General features: G+C 41.5%; 1 protein-coding gene across 2 annotated transcripts; it reads left to right on the forward strand.

Moving 5' to 3' along the window:
• Nucleotides 1-1,109: 1,109 nt before the first annotated feature.
• Nucleotides 1,110-16,507, forward strand: cd9b (CD9 molecule b). 2 transcript variants are annotated; one of them, XM_069671016.1, is made up of 8 exons: nt 1,110-1,265; nt 11,553-11,655; nt 13,628-13,725; nt 13,835-13,909; nt 14,023-14,124; nt 14,284-14,373; nt 14,602-14,685; nt 15,918-16,507. In XM_069671016.1, the coding sequence occupies exons 1-8, from the start codon at nt 1,197-1,199 to the stop codon at nt 15,981-15,983; spliced, it is 687 nt and encodes a 228-aa protein (XP_069527117.1). In that variant the 5' UTR covers nt 1,110-1,196; the 3' UTR covers nt 15,984-16,507. The 2 variants fall into 2 exon arrangements, with proteins under 2 accessions (XP_069527117.1, XP_069527118.1); XM_069671017.1 differs by lacking the exon at nt 1,110-1,265 and adding an exon at nt 4,987-5,154.
• Nucleotides 16,508-17,830: the final 1,323 nt, after the last annotated feature.

Genomic DNA, 17,830 nt, shown 5'->3' on the forward strand with positions numbered 1-17,830 from the left:
TAAAAGCCTCATTTTAATAAATGCATGTCGTACACCGAGATGTTTCGTATTTGCATAAAAGAGTACAGCTCACATATCCTCTCTCTGTACCCCTTCTTCATCATCACCAGTGTGTGTTTGTGGTCAGCTGCAAACTGAAAGTCGTGGGTTCCTGTCACACTGTCGTCTTTGTTCTGCGATGAAGAAACAAACAGTCACATTTCCACCAGTGAGAGAGAGAGAGAGAGAGAGAGAGAGAGAGAGCGAGGGAGAAAATAGCTCTATACCACACACACACACACACACACACACACACACTGGTCTGGTTATGTTTGGTGTTGACCTTTATGGCGTTTTGAAGGCTGGTAATGAGGGTTAAAGGTCAAACTCTGTAAATGTGACCATACTTTTACTGCCAAAATTCATGAGTTGTTCTTGTTTTTCTAATAGTAAGCTTTTTGTCTTACTCTTTTTACTCCTTTCATTATCCTTGTTTGTCTGTTAGGAGAAGATTCAGGAGGTTTTAGTGTGTCCCACATTAAATTACACTGCTTATGAAGCATTAAATAATATATACATGCATCCTCCAGTAACATATATTTATTTATTTTGTGACCAGCTGTGTTAAATTCCAAAGTTTTTATGATCTATATTATACAGCAATGGGAGGTATTGGGCACATTTAATTGAATATTGAAGCAATATTTGACTTTTAATTAAGTACATTAACTGCTTACTTTGAAATACAGCTCAAATACAGGCTTATTGAAGTACTTTTTATAGCACATTAATTCAATTTTTAGTCATCTGAAAAGTCTATGCGAAAGACAAGAGCTCACTTGTGCAGTATTTTTAATTTTAAAATTTTAAAAAGTTAAACTTTCTTTCAGCCTTTTGTCTCTAAATGAAGTGTCTTTAGCTGTGAGAAGTACCGAAAGAAAGACCTTTCTCTATTGCTGTCTCTTCTGTGGGTGTCGAGCAGTTGATCGTCTCTGTTTCCTCCCATCACATCAGGCGCGCGGACACACAGAACAGCATCTGTTGCGCGTGCGCGCTCTGTCTGTTTTGCTCCAGCCAACCAAACGACCGCTGACGGAAGTTCTCGAACGGGACCGAGCCCAGCCACCCGAACACCTAAAAACGGACCAGCGGCGAGAGATATCCAGATATTCGACGGTGAAACTTCCAGCTAACACCGTTACAAAGACACAGCAGGGATGACGGCGCTGAGCAGCTGGGAACTGTGCGTCAAGTACGCCCTCTTCATCTTTAATTTCGTCTTCTGGGTAAGTTAGAAAATTCAGATTAATTGATAAATAACTGTTTTAAAAAGTTATCCCGTGAGACGTTAGCTTACCACTTCCTTTCTTTCTTAAACACGCTTTTTAATTTTGTGTAGCCTATAATTTTATAAATCTTTAGAGTTTAATCATTATGATAATGATATTTAAAACGGATTAATCTTCACACGTTGTTACTGCGCATGTGCAGTAAGTGAACTGACTGCAGTGTGGTTTTCTAAAAAAAAAACGTGATCCAGAATAAGAAGCGAACCTAGAAGTGAAACAAAATAGAGTTTTGACCACATGCATTTAAAAACAGAACCAAAGGCTGTAAAGAGACCGGTTGAATATCTTAAAATGTTAACGTGCTCAAAATTTGCCTTGTGCATGGAAATTATAAACTTGAATAGGATGTTAAAGCTTTCAAAGCACACGATCAGATCTGTTTGGAATTGCCTTGCATTCCCCTGATCCATAGGAACGATTAGTGTGTTTGATGGTGTCCAATACAGTTAGATGATAGATGATGTGACCCTATACATGATGCATTTATTATATTCAAAATAGTGACTGCCATTTTTGAAGTTAAATAGCACTAATGTTTTGGATTTATGACAGAGCATGTTGGTAGATTTTGGACATTGAAAAAGGCTTCATCAGCCTTCAGGGATTTCATCCTTCTCTCTGTGATTTTAGCACCACCTTTACATTTTTTGTCTTATTGTTTGTCCATTTTCGTTCTCTCCCCTGGTTGTCTAAAAGTTGTCAACTAACAGTCATGGGAAGGGGGCGTGACCTGAAATGAAAATGGATCGGACTGAGAGTAACTGTCTGGATGAAAAGTTTATTTGTTAACTAAACTAAACATACGATTCAGTTGAGTTAACTCAGAGATTCGCTGGTTTATCTTCAGTAATTCTGTGAACATGGAGAGAGAAAGTCTTGTTGACCTTTTTGACCTCTTTTTATTCCTGTGCGCCAGCAACAGCCGTAGCTGAAGGTGTTTTCATCCCATTCTTGTGAGATATCTCAAGAAAACCTGGAATGTCTGTTTTGACTCAAAAATGTAGCTGCTGATTAGACGTTGGTGGTCAGAGGTCAGGGTCACTGTGACCTCGGGTCCGCCCTGACACCTGCCATAAATGGGGCGACGCCTGCGAGCTAGTTCAGGCTGACAACTCGAGCTGCACCGATTTCATAATTGATATGAGTCACTTCCACAGTCACCTGACAACACTTCCTCCCAGTCGGCGCTCTATTTAAGCTGCAAGATTTCTCCCTCTGCGCTGTCATTGCCATCGCTGCCCTGCACCAGTACTGCGCTCTTACTTTCAGTCCCACCACCACCCCAGCATCCACCTGCAGGCTCCGAATTGGGGTTTAAGATCTCATCACTCCCCAATTTCTGCATGTAAAATAAATCTGCGAGGAGTGATGACGTCGGAGCCTAGACGCCAAACACAAGCTGTGTTCTGCTGCTGCAATAAACATTTCAAACTACAACCTGAGTTGTCTGACTGAATTGATAATGTTTCGATTTAAGGGTAGAATGTTCTTTCAAATATTTCCAACAAACAAATATATCCCTCGTCTTTGCAATAGTTTCACCGTCATTCTGGGCAAAAAGACGCTAGACTCTGGTAACTCTAGTTTAACCTTAGATTTCAAAACCACAGAGGAACAAGCCTGAGCTTTCCACGGTCACAGAACTGCTTGTGATCACCTAACTTTAGGAGAAAGAGGAGACTCAGCTTTCCCAATAATGAAAGTTAAACAGTATGTGGTGCTGGTCTGGCTCGGCCGGTGGAGCGGGCGCCCCATGTGTAGAGGCTACAGTCCTCGACGCACTGATCGCAGGTTCGACTCCCCGCCCTGCCGATCATTTGGTGCATGTCATCGCCCACTCTCTCTCCTCCACACATTTTCTTTCTCTTCAGCTGTCCTTTAAAGAAAAGGCAAAAAAGTATGTACCGTTATGTTTATCATTTTCATCTCCCTGCCTTCGAATCAAAACAGTACGCTCTTGCCTCTTTCCTTTCTGTACACCTGTGGTGCTCAGTTACAGTGAGGTGCAAAGTTTCACGTTCATATTGTTAAGAATTTGGGCCTTTTGATTACATTGTTATCGGCTTTGTTTGACATGTGGGTGAACCTTCTGAACCTTTTTGGGATTGCTCATAATGTCCAACAGGGGGCGTGATTGAGACTGCTTCACTCTTTCTTCCTTTACGTTCTCCTCTCATTTTCTCTTCATCTCCTAACTTTGAAAATAATTCCTGACACTAGAATCGGTCTAGAGACGGTAGAATAATTGACAAACTAAATAGTTTGTTACTCGTGGCGAAGGGAGAGAAAGAAGGAGGCAGTACAGAGAGAGAGAGAGACGGGGGAGGCTTTGGCAGCTTGGAAACAAAGCTGGTGTTGTTGGTTTCACTGGGTCTGCTGGGAGAGGAGAGCAGCTCCAGTTACCTCAGCAAACAACACTGAGCCCCAGTCCCAGTAGGTGTGTGTTCTTGTATGTGTGAATACACCTGTGAAGCTTTTATTTGTCTTCAGTTCTGCTTCTTATTGGAGATAAATCACTAAAAACAAGAAGGGACATTCTTTCCACTGAAGCCAGTGTGTGTGTCTCTTCCTCTGTTGTTATTCCCGTCAGTGTGTCCGGCTCTCGGGATCTTTTTCTCAGACTTCCCAGACACTTTGTCATCGTCATCAGTTTAGATAATCCAGTTACTGTTAATGTTGTTTATCACAGAAACATTCCCAGGATTCACTGCTTCCTGATTCTTGAATTATCTGGCTTTCATAACTTTAGCTCGACTATTTTAAGCATTATTTAGACTAGACGAGTTAATTGATTTATCATATAATAAGAATTCCAGCAGTAAACAATAAGTAAAACACATGACTTCCAGATTTAAAATATTATAGTTTTTATTAAAGCTTTTGCATTTGCAGTATTACAGACTGGGTGTCCGTGGCGACTCAAGCTGCGCCCAGTTAGTGACGCGTTTTCCATCAGCCAGCAGTGGTTGGTCTGCCAGAGAGGGTAGGCGGAGCTAAGCAGCTGCTTTTCCAGTCTCTACTATGGCTGAACAAACAAAGAAAAGATGGATGACTACAGATACAACTTCAACAAGAAGTGAAAATCCAAAGAAAAAGAAACAAACTCGACGCTCAGATGAAGCAAACAGTCTGAAAAGGAAAGCGACCGTCAGCCAGGAAAATCAAGAGTTACAACCGTAACATGTTAAGACACAAGAAACATAAAATATACTTATGTCAATTAAAGATTATTATACAGAAAAATACCACCTTTAATGACAGCCCCGTAGTTCATAAAGATAAAGATATTAGAATTTTTATGTGTGGTGAAAATCGTCCAAGAAATTAGACTGTAACTGCTTGATTAGGCATCTGAAATGTATAAATGTGGCCAGTAGTTCGATCAAACCAATGGATTTATCTATACATGTGTTATTTCCCTTCTTGGCGATAAACCCAGCTCTGCTTCTGATCATATAAACCAGGTGTCTTTAAGACTTATATCCTTGGTCCTGATGACCTGCTGGTTCATTGCTTTCAGCTGCTCTGATCGTGTGTTTGAGCAGATATTACTCCCTCTCTCTCCCTTCCTCCTCCTCTTTGCACTCAGTCCCTCCCCCTAAGTGCACCAAGGTGAGCAACACAAGGGTGTGGCTCAAACAAAAATCCTCCAGCTACACCTCTGGTCTTTTCACTCGTCTTCCCACGGAGTCAAAGAGACAGTTTCACTCTTGAGCAGAGAGCGCTTACATTCGGATTACTCCTCTGAAAAACATCTGAATCTCGAGCCATGGGGGGACTTCAGTGCATCAAGTACCTCGTGTTTGTGTTCAACTTTCTCTTCTGGGTATGTAGTGTCACTTACACAATGCCGGCTGTGGTTGATACACGACACTCTGGTTGGAGTTTGAGGGATTTAGTTGCGCTCTTTTTTTTTAGGGGGAAACAGGTTTCAGTGATTGCGGAAGAGAAGAGCTCGGCGAAGCTGTAAAAGTTTGAGGAGAGTTTTACTGCTTTTAGAAGGCTGAATGAATTAAAGCATTTTCAGTCAAACTCAAAACTACTTTGAGCAGGTTTTTGGGCTCATTTTGAGGTGTGTTAGAGAAGCCAGTGTTCAAAAATTACAGCTGAATCAATGACAAACTTTGTGGTCTTAAAGCCCGAAAATGTTTCCTCAAACTTAAAACTAGAGACTGATTAGCTGAGTTAATTCACCTGGTGTGTGTGTGTGTGTGTGTGTGTGTGTGTGGCCACTTTGTGAAATGATGAAACTGGAAAAGTTGGTGCATGCTCAAACAAAACGATGCCTGGCATGAAATGAAAGGACATGTGGTGTTCATCATGGAGATGAAACACATTTTTCAACAAAGTTATATTTATATTGAATCACTGATAACGTTGCATGCGTCAGAGCTGAAGCAGTCTATCGAGCTGCGGTGCCAAATATGCTCCAGTTTCTGATGGCGAGACCAATAAAAAGGATGAGTATAAGCGGTTCATAATTCGAGCTGGGTCAGACCAGAATCAAGGTTCACAGTATACACTACAGAAAGAACTCACAGAGACAGAGCAAGGTGTTCTTGTTATGACTTTAGCTGAGACGCCTGACTATCTACCCCTTGCCACAGAGGTCTTCGCCCCGGACAAGGCCACTAACTATCTCTCTCAGAAAGAGGGAGCAACAGTAAATCATGCACAAGACTGGAGAGGAACAAACACCATGTCTAAAATAATCACATGCATAAGAAATATATGAAATGTAAACATATGATCAAACAAGTTAGCATAAAAATTTAAATTAAATATCTTACAGTTTTTGGACTTTTTGTTGAGCATAACAAAGCACCTGAAAGACGTCAGTTTTGGCTCTGGAACACCTGACGTGAACCTTAATTGATTAAGGAATCTTAGAGATTGTTGATTTGGTCAATGATGGAAATAATTCTTAGTTTAAACCCTAATTTTTATTTGTGACCAGACTCTGAATTTTCAGCTCATCTCCTTGCTTTTAACTAAACTCCCCTGGGCCTCTCAACCACATTTTAGGAGCACATCAAAGTACAATCATATCATATTTTATATTGTAACCTTGACTTTTTGTTCGTACAGTTTGATGTGAGTTAAGCAGAATCATGTAAGATTGTGTAACTGCAGCAGTCACCAGCTGCTTCATTCGCCATCGCTGGTTCATTCATGAAATGTTTGGCTCCCAGCTGACGAGTATCGTCCAATCAAATTTGAATACAGGTCAGCCACACGTGGCCATGTTGGATTAATCAACATCTGGTGTGAAAAAAACTATATATCAAAGGGGGAAATTCCTCTGAATAAAACAGAAGACTACTGCTACATAAGTGCAGCCCGTTACCTTAATGCTTATCTTGTCTCTTATTAAAAAGGTGAAATGTTTCTAAGACGAACCTTGCTAGCTTAACTTTAAACTCACACACGATTAACTCGCATGTTTGGTGTTTTCTGGTCTTTGTCGTCTGTATGTGACATTTCTTCAGCTGAAGTCTGAGCTGAGAATAAAAACTAGGCCCCTAAAATAAGGCGACATTGTCTGTTTACCACTTTATTAAGCAATTGTGTGTGGTTAGTATAAAATGAAAGTTATTCAGCTGTTAATATGTCCATCCAAATGTCCACGCTGCCTGCCGTGTTATTACTGTGATGACCTGCTTACAGTGTTGGATGAACACGCTCACTGTTATCCCATATTTAATGACTGTTTTGACCACTTGAGTCTGCAGTGTCGGTGTGTAATGATGGCGTAGACGGCTATATGTAGACAAATGAGATGAAAACAGTACAAATGACTGGTCAGTGATTTAGAGGAAAGCCCCACCTCCAAAAACGTAAACATCAGATTAGATTAGACGGGTTTATTTACTCCAGGATTGACTGACAGAGCTGCTGGTAGAGTCATGACTTTAAACACGTGTGCCTGTGTGTTGAAATAAACTCATTCTTCAACACCGCGTCCTGTCTTAGAGGATGTTGAGCCAGTTGTTGTTTGTGAGGTAGTAAAACTCGATATTTTCAGAGTGTGTAAAAGGTGTTAATGCTGTAAAAGCTGCCAAACCCCTCAGCAATAATTCATTTCTTTGTTGTAGTTGCTTTGCACCGCTAATGGTATCGCGGTGTGTTTTCATGGCTAATGAGGGCTAATGGGATCCTCAAGGAAATGATGCAGCTTCCTCCAGGATGCTGCTGCACAAACACCACAAGTCTCCCGAGTGCGTTTAATGTAAATGAACACCAACGTGCATTTATCTTTCAGGACACTCAAGTTTCCTGTTTCTCACGTCATTTATAAAGAGCGCACAGTGAATTCAATATCAACTGCTTAATACAATACCTGCAGAAAGCTAGAACAACCTTTGTGCTAAGCTAGGCTAAAACATCAAAGTAGATTGCGATGTTTACATTTAACTTGGAAAGAAGCAAATTTCCCTAAACGTGCGTTTAAACGTTTATCACCAGCTGTGTGTAATTTTCAAAGCAGCTTAGTGTGAGTGTTACGCTAAATCTTGCTAACAAACAAGTTAGCTAGCTTAAATTTTACACCTGCCCGAAGCTATCACTTCCTGTTAACTGTTGTTGTTGGTGTGGTAATGGCTTGAAAGATGAGAGATCAATATTTGAAGACCCTGCGGACGTTTTTGCTCGATGTTTACCGATGGACAACAAAACACCATTCACCTTTGAAATGCTTCTGACAACACAAAACAAACTGACTGAAGTAAAAACATATTTCATAACAGCTAATGTTAGCTTGTAGCCACGTCCTAGCTAACATGTTAGCTTGACTTTGGTCATTTTAACCAAGGATTGGTTGAATGTTATCATTAGCCATCGTGTTGTTTTCTACTGTTCTGACTTTTAACCTGGAACACCTTCCCACCCTAAACGTGATGTCACAGGAAAATGGCCACCGTGTGAATGTGATGAATTCTAGGTTCTGCAAAAGACGAATTATCATCCTCTTCAATGTTTTGATACAAGTGACTTTGTAAGGTTCAAACCTTTTTATTTAACCCTTGAAAATCATTGAGGTTTCCCTCATTTACAATGATGATGACCAAAAACACAATACTCAGTAAGAACAATTGAGGTGAAGTGGTTTGAGATCATCACCTTCCTTTGTCTGAGAGAATTAGTGTTGATCCTGAGAGCGTGTTTAAGTAATTCCACGCTCGGAGCACAAAAACTAAAGGCAGATTTTCCGAGTTCAGAGTAAACGTGAGGGACTTGAAGCAACAGTCAGTAGAGTAGGTTTGTAGGTTCCAGTTCAGCATGGATGTTATGTCGGGCGGTGAATGTCCAATAAGGGATTTAAAGCTAGCTAACAAGCTAACAAGTCAAAACACAGCAGTGAAGAATTTATGCTTTACACTTTTCAATCTTTGTAAAGTTGGTATTTAAAGACATCATTCTCTATGTGGGTGTTTGTCTCAAATGCTCTTGAATGTAAAGAAAGGAAATATAGCTTATATTCAACGTAAAAGTCACATTAAGTCCCTCCACGTGGCCTGAGTTCAGCTGCCGTTAAAGCTTAAGGCTACATTTGAATGTTATGATAGATGATCAGGCGTGTCTGTGTAATCACGCTGACTACACTAGCACACTCAACACTGACAAATCAGTGCTTAGTCATCGTTAGTCAAGGTGTTTGTGATGACAGATGTTTGGGTGTGGTGGTTAAATACTTTTCTTTAGAAGATTATGTTCAGTCTACTTTCTGTGACTTACTTATCTCTTTATTAAGTCTAAGCACAGCCAGAGGTTGTGTTTTGTTGTCATCACACTAAGGTCAAATACAGCTGTAAAATGTTTCTTTAACATATTCTTTATTTACTATTTCATGTTTGACTCCCCTTGCTAACAGATATGGGTAAAGGTATTTCTATGACTACAAGTTGTAGATTATTTAAGGTTATATTCTGAGCAATCACCGGTCATTTTGGTGCGGCAGACAGATCTAGATATGGATCTGAATACTACATTACCCATGAGTCTTAGCCACTGTTGCTACAGAGAAGCTAGTCAGAAGAGGACTAATAAATTAGAGCATTAGATCTGATGAATACATCCAAACTTGCTGTTCACTTTCAGCAGCGCACATAACAGAGTTTAAGCTCTGTGATTGGATACGTCTTGCCAAAACACAGTTACCTTTTCCTACCTGATACCTTTTCTGATACTTAGAGTTAGTTATTGGCCCATCTGTTTTTCCACCAATCATTTGTGGTTATTTTTCAATCTAGTATCAGTGATTGCTGACGTTTTGTTTGCTTTGATTAACATTACACTCAACCACTAGCACGCGTTGTTGTTTGTCGTCATCGCATGATAATTACCTGAAACCAACTGATTTTTGTTTAAGGTAGGGCTTATAAATGATAGTATAGGATCAGGGGCACGGGCATCTGATTAGCATGCCTCCTGGGCGCCTCCCTGTGGAGGTTGTCTGGGCACGTCCAACTGGGAGGAGACCCCGAGGCAGACTCAGAGCTCTCTGGAGGGATTATATATCCTGCCTGGCCTGGGAACGCCTCGGGATCCCCCAGGAGGAGCTGGAAAATGTTGCTAAGGAGTGGGACGTCTGGATTGACTTGCTTGGTCTGCTGCCACCACGACCCGACCCCGGATAAGCAAGAAGGATGGATGGATGCATCAGGGCATTAACTGGCATACTCGCTGATACCTGAAACCACATTTTAGTAAGAATCAGAGGAAAATAGTGGTATCAGTTTGCCAAAAGTGGTCTAGGATCTAGGGTCAACCAGGAAACGAATCCACTGAATATTTGATATTTTATGGCATTTGTTTGTTTTGAATGGACTTGGTTAAATCAAACTGTAAAGCAGAATATATTAAATGTATTTATCGGTGAGTCTGGCTGTTTTATATGTAGCAAACAATGACTTTTCTCTGAGGTATTGCAGACACCAGGGCCGGGACGGTGCCAGATACAAACACAGTTTAGTAACAATGATTCAGCCGCTGGTTCATCCCTAAGTTTCCCAGATTTCCCCCCGTAGTCTGAGGTGAGCTCGCACTGTTTTGCTCTTGTTTTCGTCCCCTGATTCAGGATCAGCAGACCGTAGCAGGACGGTGACGGTGAAGACATGTTGGGGCATAATGCTGCCAGTTATCTCGGATGCTTCATGTATCAGTTATCTCCTGTTGCACAACAACACTGACGTGGTTACGACATTACGCGGTGGGACATGATGGAAGTTATTTGGGCGGCAACAATGAGTTGATGCACACTCATGTTTTGTGGTTGCTGAGGAGATATTGAGTCACTCAAGATTATTATTTTCTGTTGCGACGCCCTAGGAGACGTTAAAGCACAACAGGATGGCTGTCCTTTGTCTCTTCTCGTGCTCATTTTGCTAAATATAACTCAAAATGCAGCATTAACGACAGTGTAAAAGTCCATCATTGAGTGTATCTTTGTATGCTAGAAGAGCTGGTTGTCGTTCAGGTTGTTCTGGGTGGGTTGGGAGTTCAGGGGAATGCGTGGGGGAGAGTTAGCAGCATGCTTGGCCTCATTTTTCAACTGTTAGCTCTCTGTCCTACTTCACCATCCTAGTGTTTACACCTTAACCTACCTGTCCTTAAACCACACAGGTTCTGCAGCTCGTAAGGGCTGTAAAATATGTCATATCACATGTCTCACAGCTATAAGTTTATACAGAGGATAGATCCTAATGATGTTTGTGTTCAGCTTATTAGTTTGTCCAATAATGAGGTTAATACTCTCCCACTTCCGCTGTTTAAAGTGTGTATATATAAAGATCTTTATTGGTTCTGGAGGTTAGAAAAACATGATCAACATATTTGAGTGTTTTATACCAACAGGAAATTATGCAACACATTCAGTATGAAATGTAACTGCAGGAAAATGTTTCATTTTTGTTTTGTGATGTGGTCCTTGAGCTGTTTCAACATCAAATTCTTTCAGCAGTGAGCAGCTGTCACATGTCCTGTGTGCAATGCATTATGGGAAAAAAATTGCACATGCACCCAACTTATCACAAGTTTACTTACTAACTGTCTCACACTGAATTTATTCCCAAAACCAGCACAGAATTATTGTAGCATTCTCTTATGTCCAAGGAGTATCCCAATGAACCTCTCAGTGTTCACAGCTCTTGGTATGATTTAAAGGAGACAATGAGGAGTTTATTTTTTGGAGTGTGACTCTTCATGCATGCTTTCTCTCTCTTGCAGCTGGCAGGTACTGCGGTGCTGGCTGTGGGCCTCTGGCTGCGTTTTGACACCAGGACAGCAGGACTGTTTGAAGGAGAGGACGCGCCTACGGTCTTCTTCACTGGTGAGGCCTTTGACTTTACAGAATACTGTCCTGTTTGTTACAGCTGAACATAAATGGTCTTTAAACACAGACCGGACGTTCCCCAGAAGGTTCATTAAAGTTTAATCTCACTGTAAGGTTCAGGTGGAGCGCAGGTCATGTCTATAAGATGGATGTATTTCATAGAGTTCCTGCTGAGCGGGACGGCTGCTCCTCACTTGAGTCAGATTTCCTCGTAGCTCACACTTCAAACAGTTTGTCGGTTAATCGATTAATTGATTAATTCATTACTAAAATAGTTGCAAAGATATTTAACATTTGATAGTTCAAGCTTCTCCAGTGTGCAGCCTTAGAGACTTAATATAACTCTTTATACAGATGGAGTAGTACTCCCTGACACTTGGAGCACTTCCCCTGGCACACCTTATTTTTAGGAATTTCTCCTCCCTTCAGAGACATCCCAGCCCTCGCCGTCTCCTCATTTAGTGCACTTTTGACCTTTTCAAATGTTGGGAGGCACATACGCTCCTCCATAAAGCTTGTTCTGCAAGATCACATCCTTCAAGCCCACCACCTCCAACTCGCATCTATCAGGTTTGACAGGGTGGATGTTGCTTCACCATGAGGGAAGGTAGTGCTCCAACCAGGCAGCAGGGCGTTCAGAGGGCAGCTGAGGCCAGAGTCGGTCCGCAGCGAGGCGGCTCCTCGGCCTGGCAGAGCCGTCCGAACATAGCGCTCATTCTTCGCCGCTTCACAGGGACGCCTTTGTCTCTACACTTTGTGTTCTCTGGAGAAAAACAGACAGGCTCCCTCCCTTCTTCTCTTTGTGTTTGGCCTCCATCAGACTGATAAGTGGAGTGGGCAGAGGGGCGACAGAGGATTGTTCTGAAATGACAAACATGTTAATAACAGCTTGTGATGAAGAAGCTGGAGGAGGAATATCTGTGAGGCTGTTTGACTGCACCGTGACATCAGTGCTGCGGTTATTGTTTTCCTACATTCACATGTTTATGATTCAGAGTTATGAAAGATACATCAAAGAAGTAAGCATCATTATTGTCCTCTAATTTTATTGTTGTTTGGACATCCACATAGCAGCGCTTCAGTTTGATTTACTAGATATGATTCATAACCACATGAAGAGGGGGGAAAGGGAAACACATCAGGACTCTTGAATTGTTATTAAGAGGAGTGAAGAAGACTCGACTCCTGACATGAAGAAGCTCTAAAGCTACATGTAAATTTCCAATGCAAATCAACATGTAGAAGAGAAGCAGATGAAGACGAGTTCAAACCTGAGTCTCTGTGCTGAGGGTTTAATGTTGTTCATGAACGTACCGGTAACTTTTAATGTGTAGGAGTCGTACAAATAGTCTTAAAAGTTTAATAGGGGTGTTCTCAAGGTTGGAAATATGCTTTATTTCAGTAGATTGACTGACACAGGTGTTGTTATTTTTTTAAATCTTCTTTTATTGCCACCTACTTTTTGTCTTTGTTATTACTTACGTACTTTATTTAATTTGCCTTTTTTATGAGCTGCTGTAACGAGTAAATTTCCCCTTTGGGGGATCAATAAAGCTCCTCTCTATCTCTCTCTAAGAACACTAAAAGTGATTGCTTAGACATCACGATGTCTCTGATTGAATTTAAGAGACCACAGCTGACTGATCGGAGGTTTGTTTCATGGTAGCAGCGCAGCATCACACACATTTTTAGGGGCAGAAGAAGAAGAAACAAACATTTTACCTAATACAGTCTACATCACGTTAAAGTTAGTTAAACGTTGCATCGTGACCTGCTAGACTCACATTCACACTCGCGTTCCTTTCAGAGGGAGGGGCGCAATGCATGCTGGGTGTTGTAGGAATGTAGAATGGGCGAAACCACGAGCTGTCTTTCTCCTCAGCTATGGCGCCAATTTCAAATATTATTGCTTCTGTCGATTACAGAGAACACCAGCTTTGATATAGACATATTTCTGTACATTCCGCAGGTGTGTACATCCTGATAGCAGCGGGGGCTCTGATGATGGTCGTTGGTTTCCTGGGATGCTGCGGAGCCATTAAAGAGTCGCCGTGCATGCTGGGATTGGTGAGTGATTGTTGTTAAAAACAAGCACATCACATAACTGAAGCTCTGACGTAAATTCTGCTTTAATCAGTGTAAACATGTTTGTGACTGATTTTGTTTTCATGTTTAGTTCTTCCTCTTCCTGCTCCTCATCTTCGCCGTGGAAGTGGCTGCTGGGATCTGGGGACTCTCCAACAAAGACAGGGTACACAACAAACACACTAAGATGCGCACATTGTGGTTCTGTTGTTGGCTGGCAGGGTCAGCGTTCAGCCAGTGATTTAAATGGAGTTTCTGTTTTTCTTGTTGCGTCTTCAGGTGGTGGAGGACGTTACAGAGTTCTACAAGCAGACCTACACCAACTACAAAGACACCAAACAGGAAGCCCTGAAGGAGACCCTGCGGCTCATCCACTTTGGAGTAAGAACGCACACATCTGAACGCGTCTTTATTTGCTCTTTTTGCAGCAACCACCTTCATGTTTCTCACCCTGAATCTTCACGTGAGGCGAGGGGCTGCTCAGAAGCTATTTTGAGTAGAGGCTTTAATAACATGTATCAACCCTTTTCCTCTCCACAGCTGGACTGCTGCGGTCCAACAGGGACGGTCATCGATGCTGCCAAAGACATCTGCCCCAAGAAGGAGGGCCTGGAGGTCCTCATCACCACGGTAACTACATGCAGACAGACTCTCTATAAGTCAGTTGGAAACCCTAAGGTCACATGAAGACAACATTAACAGTCTATATTTGCTGTAATTCAATGAAAGTTTAGGTATTTTATTTTTTTATTAATACCTCATCCTGCTTCATGGATGCAGGATTCTTAAAATGTATTCATTCTGATATCTGTACACACACATTTGAAAATAACTGTTGATGAACTCTTGTTTTTTCAGAGCTGTCCAGCCGCCATCGACGAGATGTTCAATAACAAACTGCACATCATCGGCGGGGTCGGCATCGGTATCGGCGTCATCATGGTGAGTGTGTGGACGACATTACAACTCTGCACAAACACAAAAGGACACCTACACTTCCTTAAACCGACTTTGTTTAATTAACTTCCTTAATTTGTATTTAAAATGTACGATTATACAAATCAGGTCTCAGTGGATGTATTAAAGGCTTCATTGTCTGACTTTTATCCTTAGTCATGCAACTACTAATACATACAAGTGTAAAGTCAAGTCAGCTTCACGGCAGAGGAATCAGATCATATAATAAAATAAAAAGTGTTTCCCAGTAAGAAGGAAGAAAAAAGTTGTAGGTTAATAAACTGTAAAGTGAAGCATGAATGAGTTCCTGTAGTGTTGTGTTTTCACTTCTGTTTTCTTTGAGTTTGTTTTCCGTCACCTTTTAGCTCGAGTGTTAGTTCAGACCTATTTTTAACTACAACAACAGAAAGGTGTGAGGTGTACCGAGAGTAATTCTTTTTTGCTTTCAAGAGGAGTAACCTGGCCCTGCCGCCTCCTCCTCCTACGTCATCTTCTTCTCCCTCCTACTTCTTCTTCTACTCCTCCTACGACTTCTTCTTCTACTCCTCCTACAACTTCTTCTCCCTCCTACTTCTTCTCCTACTCCTCCTATGTCTTCTTCTCCTCCTCCTCTTCCTCCTAAGTCTTATTCTTCTCCTACTACTTCTCCTCCTTCTCCAATGTCTCCAACGTCTCCTTCTTCTCCTCCTCCTACGTCTCCTCCTTCTTCTTCTCCTCCTACGTCTCCTCCTCCTTCTTCTCCTCCTCGTTCTTCTACTTGCTCTTCTTCTCCTCCTCGTTCTTCCACTTGCTCTTCTTCTTCTCCTCGTTCTTCCATTTGCTCTTCTTCTCCTCCTCCTCGTTCTTCTTCTTGTTCTTCTCCTCCTCATTTTTCTACTTGCTCTTCTTGTCCTCCTCCTCGTTCTTCTTGCTCTTCTCCTCCTCCTCGTTCTTCCACTTGCTCTTCTTCTCCTCCTCCTCGTTCTTCTTCTTGTTCTTCTCCTCCTCATTTTTCTACTTGCTCTTCTTGTCCTCCTCCTCGTTCTTCTTGCTCTTCTCCTCCTCCTCGTTCTTCTACTTGCTCTTCTCCTCCTTCTTGTTCTTCTCCTTCTCCTCCTCCTCCTCTTTTTTTATCACTATAATTGAAGCATAAATATTTGGCCATAAAGGTCGGGGTCCACTCCTAAAACCAAACTAACATGAAGCTCTTATGTGCTCTCTCCTCTTCCTCTCCGCAGATCTTCGGGATGATCTTCAGCATGATGCTCTGCTGTGCCATTAAGAGGTCCCGGGACTATGTCTAAACCACACGGAGCCCCTCCCCTCCTCCATCTTTAACTTATGTGTCCCTGTGTTCCCGACCTCTGCTTCAGAGTTTAGATCAGTTTAGTTTTCTTAGTTTGGATCCATACAGGATGGTCACGTCGACCTGTGAGAGTATGGGTCTCTCTACAGACAGAACAAAGAGGTGATTTTAGCCTGGTGCCCAACAGAATGAATTTACAGCCTCAAATCATCAGCAGGAAAAAGAGACTCTGCTGCCCTCTGGAGGACTCTGCAGATCACTGCTATTAACCCCGTTAAGTTCAGATTATGTGTAATGTGTTTGCCTGTGTTGAAACCTAACAGGCTTTCTGCAGCTAATTTTTATCATGTGACTTTTTGTTTTTTAATTTAGCTCGTTCCTGATGTTGCACGTTTAGAAGCTTTTGATTTTTATAAAAGCAGAACTGTGGAGTTTTATGCAAATATTTTGATGGATGCAGTTCAAATATATCTTTAAAAATAAATGCCAAATACATGAACTAATAAACTGATTTTGTGTTTATTTTGGGCTTTGTTGTAAATCTTTTGATGTGACTTCTTTTGGACTGTAGGGACTTTCCGGGCAATTGATGTCTTCTCTCAGTGACAGATCGTTTTAACCAAATGTATTAATGTTGACGTAAATTATAGGTGATGACAGAGACTTAACAGACATTTATTTAAATGAAAATCTTCTAGGTACTTCCTCTGCACATATATCTATCTATCTATCTATAATGAGGTAACGCATGGTGATTGAGCCTGTGGCCCACTGATGAAAACCGTATTACAGACTGGGTGTCTGATGCGACTTTTGCAGATAGCTAGTGACGTGTTTTCTATCAGCCAGCAGTGGTTGGTCTGCCAGAGAGGGTAGGCGGAGCTAAGCAGCTGCTTTTCCGCTCTCTGCAAGTGTTGCGAGTAAACAGTAATCTACTATGGCTGAACAAACAAAGAAAAGATGGATGACTACAGATACAACTTCAACAAGAAGTGAAAATCCAAAGAAGAAGAAACAAACTCGACGCTCAGATGAAGCAAACAGTCTGAAAAGGAAAGCGACCGTCAGCCAGGAAAATCAAGAGTTACAACCAGAGCCAACCGTGGACGTCACACATGCAGCACTGTCTGGATATCTGGGAAGTGTGCTCCTGCAATTACCGTTTATCGCCATAGGTGGCGCCAAATAGAACGAAACTGAGATCTTTGAGATTACAGCTTTAACTTGTATGAATTGTAACATTTAATGCACATGACTATTTCCCTAAGTGTTAATCTAAATTACTTTTCATCCAGGGCCATTACAAGATAAAATACTTCACTACTACATGTAACTTGAGCTGTCAAAAAATTTAATAAAGTACAATATTTACCTCAGAAATAATAGTGGAGTATAAATAAAAACAGGCCTGAAAAGATGACTCAAGTTCAAGTACCTCAAATATGTAAATAACAGCACTTAAAGTACTTTTTTATGAAAAAGTATGACATGGTTATTAGATACTACATGGTTATTTAAAGAGTACTTCCTCATATATGAGGAAAAAAACACTGTACAATATTTAGACGGCTTATGGTCGAGAAATGAACATTCAATTCCCGGGCAACAGCTCCGGTGGACATTCCTGCAGTCAGCATGCCAATTGCACGCTCCCTAAAAACTTGCAACATCTGTGGCATCGTGCTGTGTGATAAAACTGCACGTTTAGAGTGGCCTTTTATTGTGGCCAGCCTAAGGCACACCTGTGCACTAATCATGCTGTCTAATCAGCATCTTGATATGCCACACCTGTGAGGTGGATGGATTATCTCGGCAAAGGAGAAACGCTCACTAACACAGATTTAG

This window comes from Semicossyphus pulcher, unplaced genomic scaffold (assembly GCF_022749685.1).
Source record: "Semicossyphus pulcher isolate SPU_LCO1_2020_fin unplaced genomic scaffold, fSemPul1.0.p SCAF_20, whole genome shotgun sequence".
Classification (NCBI taxonomy): Eukaryota; Metazoa; Chordata; class Actinopteri; order Labriformes; family Labridae; genus Semicossyphus; species Semicossyphus pulcher.

Bases quoted from the DNA above. Each gene is read 5' to 3' on its own strand.
- cd9b (XM_069671016.1), top strand. From the start codon at position 1,197: ATGACGGCGCTGAGCAGCTGGGAACTGTGCGTCAAGTACGCCCTCTTC. The intron at 13,910-14,022 runs GTACACAACAAA...TTGCGTCTTCAG, and splicing joins GACTCTCCAACAAAGACAGG to GTGGTGGAGGACGTTACAGA. The intron at 14,686-15,917 runs GTGAGTGTGTGG...TCCTCTCCGCAG, and splicing joins TCGGTATCGGCGTCATCATG to ATCTTCGGGATGATCTTCAG.